The sequence below is a fragment of the Pyrus communis genome, chromosome 17 (assembly GCF_963583255.1).
Source record: "Pyrus communis chromosome 17, drPyrComm1.1, whole genome shotgun sequence".
NCBI classification, from domain to species: domain Eukaryota; kingdom Viridiplantae; phylum Streptophyta; class Magnoliopsida; order Rosales; family Rosaceae; genus Pyrus; species Pyrus communis.
In genome coordinates this window covers 9,364,020-9,373,382 of record NC_084819.1, presented here as the reverse complement: position 1 = coordinate 9,373,382, position 9,363 = coordinate 9,364,020, and the positions used below count along the sequence as shown (strand labels likewise).

Below are 9,363 nucleotides of genomic sequence, written 5' to 3'. Positions count from 1 at the left end.
TTTCTCTCAAGGTAAGTATTCAACTATTATTTTCTTCAAAGATTCATAAGGGTAGAAGAACATATATGGTAAAAATAGGGGGAAGAAGAAAGTTAATACATATACTATACCAAAAACAGAAAAACAAAAACAGAAACAAAATATCAGAGGGGGTATGCGGGGATATACTCCTCTTTACTGGTATGTGACTTCACCCTACTTTCCTTCTCTTTCTTCCTCTTCTCGGGGTTTTACTGATGAACTTGAACCTGATGCAATTCCGATGGCTTGGGTGTGGGTGAATCTTTGTAGCTGTATCATGCGCGCGTAACACCCATCCGGGTAATTTTTCAATAGATGGGAGTGGGATCCTTGCTCTGCCACCTTTCCATCATCAATCACAGCAATGACATGAGCATTTCTGATGGTCGATAGTCTATGTGCAACCACAATTGTGGTTTTTCCCGAGCAAGCACGCTCTAGTGCCTCTTGAATAGATCTCTCCGATTCAGCATCAAGTGCGCTTGTTGCCTCATCAAGAAGCATAACCTCTGCCTTCCTCAATAAAGCCCTAGCAATTGCAACTCTTTGTTTCTGTCCTCCAGATAACTGAACTCCCCGTTCCCCAACAAATGTTTTGTAACCCTCCGGCAATGCAGATATGAACTTGTGAGCGTTAGCCAGGTTTGCAGCTTCAATGATCTCAGCCTCAGTTGCTGACTCGTGTCCATAAGCAATATTTTCGTATATAGTTGTAGCAAAGAGGCATGGCTCCTGGGGAACCACGGCAATGTGCCTTCTTAGGGACTTCAGATTATATTTTCGAATATCCTTCCCATCAATCAGAACTCGTCCTGATGTTGGGTCATAGAATCGCTGTATCAGTGCAATGACTGAGCTCTTACCGCATCCACTAGGACCAACAAGGGCAAGAGTCTTGCCTGCTCGGGCACGAAGGGAGAGGTCACGGAAAACAGGGACATCAGGGCGAGTAGGGTAAGTGAAGTCTACATGCTTCAATTCAATTTCTCCACGCAGACGATCAGTGACTACAGTAGCATCTGGATCATCAGGTTCAATTTCAGTTTTGCGGTCAAGGAGTTCAAACACTGATCGCATGGCTCGACCACCATTGATAAAGTCAGGTGCCAGGGTTAATGTTTCTGCTGCACCATTTGCAGACACCATGAGGACCACGAAAACTCGGATTGTCTTTGAGAAGTCGGAGATTCCATGCTTCACCAGCCAGGAAGCATACCAAAGACCTAGAGCATAGGAAGCATAAAGTGCAAACTGAGCTATCCCAAATCCACTTCCGGCAATCTGGCCCTTCCAAAAGCACCGGCGTAGTGGAATCTGGAGGTTTCTGGAGAAAAGACCAACAATTTTTCCCTCTGAATTGAATGCAGCAACAGTCCTTACATTGGCTATGGCCTCCCCAGCTAGTTGGGTGGCCTTGGCATGTGCTGCTTCAAGGTCTCCCGAGAAACCCGTCATGAACAATTTCTGTTACAAATTCAACAAAAGAACCAGTAAATTACATGACCGTGTCAATAGATAATCTATCAGGGAAAAGAGTAAAACATGCCTCAATTTTCACTAGAGTAGACTGTGTATGTGTTTCCCCCAATTAAATGTCTAGTCTGAATGTGGTGGCGAGATTCGATAAGTTTCCAATGATTTCTAACGCATGTGCGATGAACTATTAAGAAAAGAAAAAATACCTGCAAAACTGTGGCTGCAACAACAAAAGGAAAGACTGCTATGAGGACAAGGGTAAGGCGCCATTGCAAAACAAATCCCGCAGTGCAAGCAACAAGCATGAGTGCTGTGTTCTGTACAATCACAGAAATCCTGTCTCCAATGGCTGATCTGACATTGTTAGCATCAAGAGCCAGCCTTGCTGAAATCCTGGCACTCTCATTTTCCTCCTGATCAAACCACGCCATTTCATTTTTCAAAACTGCTGTCAGCATTTTTTCCCTCACTCGTTTTGTGAGGTTTTCTCCCACAATATCCCAAAAGAAATGTTGTAATGTGTTGAAGATAAGTGCAGCTGATGAAAGTCCAATTAACAAGTAACAGTACTTATTAATTTGTTTGATCATGTAGGCATGGTCCGGGTTGTAGTAAACACTGAGGACAGCACTTAGAACATATGAAAAGAAAGCACTTAGAGAACCACAAACAACAGATCCAACTGAACCAAATAAAGCGTAAACCCACTCAGGAGAGTTCATTTTAGCAAGGCGCCAGAAGGAACTAGCTTGCTCCTTGAACTGTAGTTTTTCGAGCCGGTAATTGGGATATGAGGCATCAAGGGAGAAACTAAAATCAGAAGTAGAAAAGTCCGATAGCCGTCGTGAGTATGGTGATCGACCATATGAGGAATTTCTGGCAATTATAGGTGAGCTTACAGAGTTTCTGGCACTAGAAGGCCTGCAAAATGAAGAACCGTGATAAGCATATCTATTTGTCAAGCTTTAAACTATCCATTTACAAAAGAGATAATTAAATGTTCAAGAAACAATACTGAATCGACAATGTGTGGATCCTACCTTGCGCTACTCTTTCTCGCATTGTTGAGAGCAGTTTCGTGTGCCATCTCTTGCATCCGGATGAGCTTGGCATAGACACCGTTTTCTCCTTTCGAGAAAAGTTCATCATGGGTTCCAATTTCAGAAACACTTCCTTGTTGGAGTACAGCTACAAGGTCAGCTTTGCGAATGGTTGATAGGCGATGGGCAATGACAAGAGTTGTCCTTCCAATCATAAACCGGTCAAGGGCTTCTTGCACCAGCTTTTCCGACTCAGAGTCCAATGCACTCGTTGCCTCGTCTAATAGCAGGATTGCTGGGTTTTTCAACATCGCCCTTGCTATGGCTATTCTCTGCTTCTGTCCTCCAGACAATTGTAGTCCTCTCTCCCCTACCTGCCATTTTCAACTTATCATTAATTTGCATATAATTTTACACCTACGTTCAGTTTTTCCATTAATTCGATCATTCTTATTTAATCCCACACATAATGTATAAAAAGAAATGAAAAATTTCAGCAGGCTTTAGCCACTTGTTATGTTCAAATTATTATCTATTTAATCTTCAAAATCACAATCATTAGGCTCATTACATAATTTAGTTTCTTTACACCTTTTATAATCTTTAATCACGGACAAATAAGTACTTTTTTTTTTTTTTTCTTTCAGGACGGCATTCTAAACTACTCTAATTTATGGGGAGGGGGATTCAAACTTCGTTTTTCTTCGTTTGTCTTGTACTTACTATATTTATTCAGTCAATGTTTCACCATGGATATGCCAATCCTTACTGATTCCTGCACATGTATTGTTGACTGCACCATGTTACTTTCTACAATATGCAGACATGACCAAACGCTTCCCCACATTGACTTTTATTTAAAATTAATAAATTAAAAAAAAAAACAAAAAACAAAAAAAAACCCTAAAGATAAAGTTGGGTCTTGTTTGTTGACCAAATAAACCAATGCGTCTTTTAATAATATAGTAGAAGCAATCAAGTATATGCCACCAGATTTTGACCTGAATCTGGCTCCTTTCACTCCAGATCCAAACTTCAAATTTTACATCAGTTTAGGCTCTCAAATTAAGAGATTTTAAGTGCTGAATGGGTGGACGTTCTAAACAATGCTAATTGTTTCGGGTATCGGACAAGTATCTCAGAGGGGGTTCAGATTCGGCCTTGAACCTTGCTAATTTGTGAAATGATAATTATATCTTACTCTCTTAATTAGCTGACCTGAGTATCAAAACCGTCAGGAAGTTTGATAATAAATGAATGGGCATTGGCAACTCTGGCGGCTTCTTCGATCTCAACCTGGTCGGCATCAGGCCGCCCCAAAAGTATGTTTTCTTTAATGGTGGTAGCAAACAGAGCTGGTTCTTGACTCACAAGCCCAATTTGCTGCCTCAGCCACTTTAGTTTCAACGTCTTTATGTCATGTCCATCTAGCAGCACTTGTCCTGTTTCATATAACAATCGATTTGTAAACCAAAATACATGCCCACATTGAACTAGATGAACTCGGGAACAACATTAACTTGTATTTGGATTTGGAACAAAGACATTGGAAGTGAAATGACTGGATTATTTACCTGAGGAAGGATCATAAAACCTCTCAATGAGGGAGACCACAGTGCTCTTACCAGAGCCACTGCTACCAACCAAAGCAATGGTCTTTCCAGCCGGAACATTCAGCGAGAAATTGTTGAGGATTCGAACATCCTGCCTCGAAGGGTAGGAAAAATCTACATTTTTCAGCTCAACTAGTCCAGTAACAGACTCTAATTCCACTCCTGATTCACTATTGCGGTCCATGCCCGGTTTGTGATCAATAATTTTGAAAATCTTCGCAGCTGCAACTTTAGCCTTCACAAATGCGCCCATGCTTGGTACAGACTGTCCCAATCCTCTGTTGATCAAAGTGAATCATGAGCAAACAGTATCTTAACTAATAAAACATTTTTACACTAATACGAACACAACACAGCACTTACATTCCACCTAGCATGACAGCAAACATGGTAGCGATGGCAAGACCGCCGTTGGTGAAGTGGTGCCTAACAAGATAACCTCCATACCATAGAAGAAGTGCATAACAGCAGAAAACTACAAAGTAAGTCGCTCCGAGTCCCATTCCTTTAGCAAATCCACTTTTGTAACCAAGCTTCTGAGCCACCTTCAATGCCGAGGAGTATGCTTGTAGCGCTCTCGATTCCCCAACATACGACAAAACAACTCGAATTTGAGCTACAGTCTGCAATTTGGCTACAAATCAGCTAAACCCCATGTGCAAAAACTGCTCAAATTTTCCACAAATCCAGTAAAAATCGAAACTCGGAAATGGAGATGAGCTAATAGGAAGATACATTTTCTCACCTGTTCCACCGTGTGTCCTGCTTGTGAAAGAGCTTCTTGGCTCTTGCCTGAGATTTTGCCTAATGCGGTGGTATGAATGCCTCCGATCACCGCTATCAGCGGAACAACAGCAAGTGTGACAAGTGCTAATTGCCACACAGCAGTAAAACCCACCACGAATCCAGACACAAATGTTGCCATATAGTGAATGAAATTACCCAACTGCACAAAAAACCCAATCCCAAATGAGAACCAAATTTACCAACTTGAATTTTCAAGCAAAGTTTCGAGCATTCTGCTTGCTTCACCTTCTCACTAATGGCGTCCTGGACCATCACTGTATCGGTGTTGATTGCGAAAACGACGTCCGAAGTTCGAACCTCCGTGTCAAAGTACTGAATGTCCTGGCTCAGAGCAGCCTCAAGGTACTTGATCCTCATCTTGGTTGACTGCCGCTCTCCGGTCCACATCCAACAAGAAATCTCTGCAACCCAAATTTAGAAAAATGTCCTCAGTCCTCGCATTAGCAAAAAACCCCGAAACGAAAACCCAAACTTTTAAAAAAGCCAACGGTTAAAAGCTCACCGGCCCATGAACCCGCCCATACGGCAGCTCCAACCACCAGAAAGTACAATGCGTACTGCAAAAAATTCACAATCCCAAAAAGTCAGTAAAAAAATGGAGTTTTGATTCGATCACCACATTCATAACAACATGCTAAGATTTCGTTTCGTTTCATACAGTACCTTCAAAACCTCGTGCATCATCTTATCCATGTCGTTTGCATTCGAGCCAAAAGAATTAACAAGATTGGCGAAGAACCGGAGAAAAATGGGGAGAGAGCAGCCATGCACGAGAGCTCCAACTGATCCAATTGCCATCAGAACGTAATCCAACCCATCAGCGAATCTGAAGAGTTCTTTGAACTGAACTGCGGGTAAAGACTCCGGCTTTTCGCCGCCGCCGGTGGAGTCCTTCCTGGGCTCGGAGCTCTCCATTCTCTCCGCCCTTTGTGGAGTTGATGTTGTTGCTGGTGGGTTAGATGGGGTTGCTGGGTTTGCTGCTGGGTTGGTTTTAAAAGGATCGGCAGCATCCGGCAGCAGCTCAAGGCCTTGCATTTCGGACCATCTCCACTGCTCAATCGTCTTTATCCCCTCAGAATCTTGTGACATTTGCAAAAATTCCTAGCTTTATGAACAAGCCAAACTCTCTCTCCTCTCTCTTCTCTCTCTCTCTCTCTCTCTCTCTCTCCCCCCTCTGTTATCTCTCTCGTTATTATCCCAATCCACCTGGTGGTTTTTGGAGCTCGTTGTCTTTTGCTTCTTCTTGCTCTCCCGTCACTTTTTTTTATTCAGGATTTATTCTGTTTAACGCCAAACTTTTGCGTGGTATTTTCTTCCACTCCCTCTCATCATTTTGTTGTTTTATGTGTTTTTCGTGTTCCTGTTTCCATTGGTGCCAAAATATACCTCTCGTGCTTTGGTGTGTTCTACGGTTGGTGGGAGTGGGATTGCTTCGCTTTTGCTTCTTACTCTGTAATTATTATTAATAATATTATTATATTTATATATATATATATATATATATTGTGAAAAAAAATAAAACAGAAACCACACAACAAACAGTGACAGAGTGAGAACAGATGGGAATTTTCTTCCCGACAAACGACACTGTGTGAAAAAGATGGGTTTTTTTTGACCGAATTTAACTTCGCTGCTCAAGAATTCAGAATCAGTTGCTGCATCCAATTTCGACTAGACAAATGTTAGAGTTTTAATTGACACGTGTTCACTTAGGATTGGAGGTAAGCAGCATTTGTTGCTAAATTTGCTAAATTTGCAGCAACCAAGTCTAGTTCTTTTTTACCAAAACAGATTCAACCCACAACACCCAATATGTAAATTACAAAACCCCATGACTAGAAATTTTTTTGTCTATTTTAAATTATGATAACATAAGAGAGAAAATCGAATTAGTAGTTTGGACATATAAAACGAATATCTATAGATGGTTCGATTGGAAGATGTGATTATAAGACAGAGGATCAAGGCTAAAAAGGGTAGAGAAGGGCCTAGGAAAACTTAGAAAGAGATTCTAAGAAAAGAATTGGACAACTTGGATATAACAGAAGACATGACACAAAACTAAGTACGGTGGTATTCTAGAATTCATATAGCTAACCTCACTTAATAGGTGAAGACTTTGCTGTTATTTTAAATTATGATAATAGTACCCATTTGGTCAAGACAATATGCCAACCCTTGTATACAAGTTCAAATTCTTCTCTATGTAATTTAGATTAAATAATTAGAATCTCTTAAAAATAAATTCAAACACTGGTGCAAAAAGAAATTTTTCATTGTGACCGGAACACGAGTTGTACATCACGTATTTTTATATAAGTGATGAAAATTTTTATTTTTTAAGTTATTAACTTTTTAACACATATATCTCACTATTTATATAATAACACATAATATAACATCTTGTATTCTCGTCACACTAAAAAATCCCTCGGCACAAAAGATGAAGTATAGTACCTTTCTTTCCTTTTTTTGACTTTACATAGATGTGACGATTGAGGCGTAGGCTAGGCAAATTGCAAAGAATTGTGTTCGGCTCTTGGACTCAAGCTTGAACTTTTGCCGCTTTAGTGTAGTTTTACAGACGAATAAATTAGTATAATTTACAATATTAGTTTTTTTTATAATATATTTTTACACAGCGGTGAAAAAACTTTGTGTAAAAATTTGAGCTAAGGTTGTCCTCAACCGAAATGGCAGAATATAGCCCTGTTCAAATTTATAAACTTGCAAGAATTTTTTTTTAATTAATAGTGTCATGCCATACTCATATACCATCTTCAGCCGAATGGATTAAATCTAGCCTCCTAAATAATTTATTAGTTTTAAGTTTATAATTTGAATTTATTGGTTAATTTAACCAAAATGCCATTGATATTTTTAAATTTAGCAGTTGAATTTGAATTAATTATTGCACTAGAGGAGCTGAGCTCTAAAAAAAGGACTATACTTGGGCAGCTCTTTTTGCTAAATAATGGTCTAGTGGCTCCACAAAAATATAGCTCAGTCATTATAGCCCAGCATTTTTTAGTTTTTGAACATTTAGCCCTCTCTATTAAAGATGGCCAAAGCAACACGATGAATCATTTGTAATAATTTAATAATCAACTCGCCACTTCCATAAGTTAAACCTAAAATATTTCACTTCCAACTGATAAAATGCACAGAAGTGATTGTAAAATCACATTGACAGATAGTTGATGCTCTCGAATCCTTCTTTTGCTTTGGCTTCTTTTGCAAGTTAAATTGTGAAAGCACGCACAGCACAAGGGAAAATATTTCACTTCCTTGTAAAAGTAGATACCTGCTTCCGCCTTCTCTGTTTATCTCCTCTAAATCCGGCGTTTTTGCTGCTCACTGTACCCTTCACCACCCCAAAAAAATAACTTTTATTATTTAAAAGCCACCCAAACAAACCCTCCATTATATAATGTTTAAATTATGGTCCGTTAATATTCATTAATTGTAGTTGTGGTACGTTTTCTTTGAATGTTGACTGAAAAACTGTGGACGGTGAACTCACAATGTCAATCTAAACTCTGCTATTTTTCCCAGAAAGTTAGGTTAGCTGCTTTCGTTGAAGAAAATGACACATAGAGAAATTAGACCAAGCAAGTGCCCTTTTATTACAATAGTAGAGATGAGTATTACTCTTGCATTACAACGTAGATTCAAACCTCGTTGACTTCGTAATCTAACAAATATATTGTTTAACAAAAAAAAAAAAATAGAGAGGGCTAAAGGTCCAAAAGCCAAAAAATGATCTGATTTGCCTAAAAACTTATAACCAAACCATTATTTAGCCAAATAGGCATCAGATTAGCCAAATGTAACCCCTTCTTAGGCATTTTTTGGGGTCTAGCTCCTCAGTTGCAATGATTCGTTTAAAGTCAACAGTTAAATTTGAAAACATCTAAAAGTTGTTTAATTAAATTAACCAATAAATTTAAAGTATAAACTTAAAATTAATAAATCATTGAGGGGACTATGTTTAGGCCTTCGGCTGGAGATGATTTATAAATAAGGTCTGACACTGTTCATCAAAAAATAATTTTTTATAGAGTTATTGTCACATCCAGGCTCAGGCCCCCACCACATCCCGGGCTCGACTCCACCGTAACACAATATTGTCCGTTTTGGACCCTGACCTCGCCCTCACGGTTTTGTTTTTGGGAACTCAAATGAGAACTTTCTAGTGGGTCACCCATCCTGAGATTGCTCTCGCGCGAACTCGCTAAACTTTGGAGTTCCTACGGAATCCGAAGCTAATGAGCTCCCAAAAAGCCTCGTGCTAGGTAGAGATGAGAATATACATATAAGGCTTACAAGATCCACTCCCCTAGATGATGTGGGATGTTATAGTTATAATTCAAAACGGAACTATATTTAGCTCATTCGATTAAAAA

The 9,363-nt window shown here is 39.5% G+C and overlaps 1 protein-coding gene across 1 annotated transcript; it reads right to left on the bottom strand.

Moving 5' to 3' along the window:
• On the bottom strand, positions 1-6,295 carry LOC137722571 (ABC transporter B family member 1). The gene is made up of 10 exons (XM_068461606.1): positions 5,621-6,295; positions 5,460-5,514; positions 5,183-5,358; positions 4,896-5,096; positions 4,514-4,773; positions 4,112-4,428; positions 3,756-3,979; positions 2,538-2,911; positions 1,704-2,418; positions 1-1,485 (listed from the first exon to the last, which is right to left on the bottom strand). Exons 1-10 carry the CDS (start codon positions 6,044-6,046, stop codon positions 196-198), a joined length of 4,038 nt encoding a protein of 1,345 aa, XP_068317707.1. The 5' UTR covers positions 6,047-6,295; the 3' UTR covers positions 1-195.
• Positions 6,296-9,363: the final 3,068 nt, after the last annotated feature.

What these genes read in the sequence shown, in the direction of transcription:
- LOC137722571 (XM_068461606.1), bottom strand. Translation starts at nt 6,046, where the DNA reads ATGTCACAAGATTCTGAGGGGATAAAGACGATTGAGCAGTGGAGATGG. An exon ending in ATGGGCGGGTTCATGGGCCG is followed by an intron (nt 5,359 to 5,459) that starts GTGAGCTTTTAA and finishes TTTGGGTTGCAG; the next exon opens with AGATTTCTTGTTGGATGTGG. An exon ending in AGGACGCCATTAGTGAGAAG is followed by an intron (nt 5,097 to 5,182) that starts GTGAAGCAAGCA and finishes TTTTTTGTGCAG; the next exon opens with TTGGGTAATTTCATTCACTA.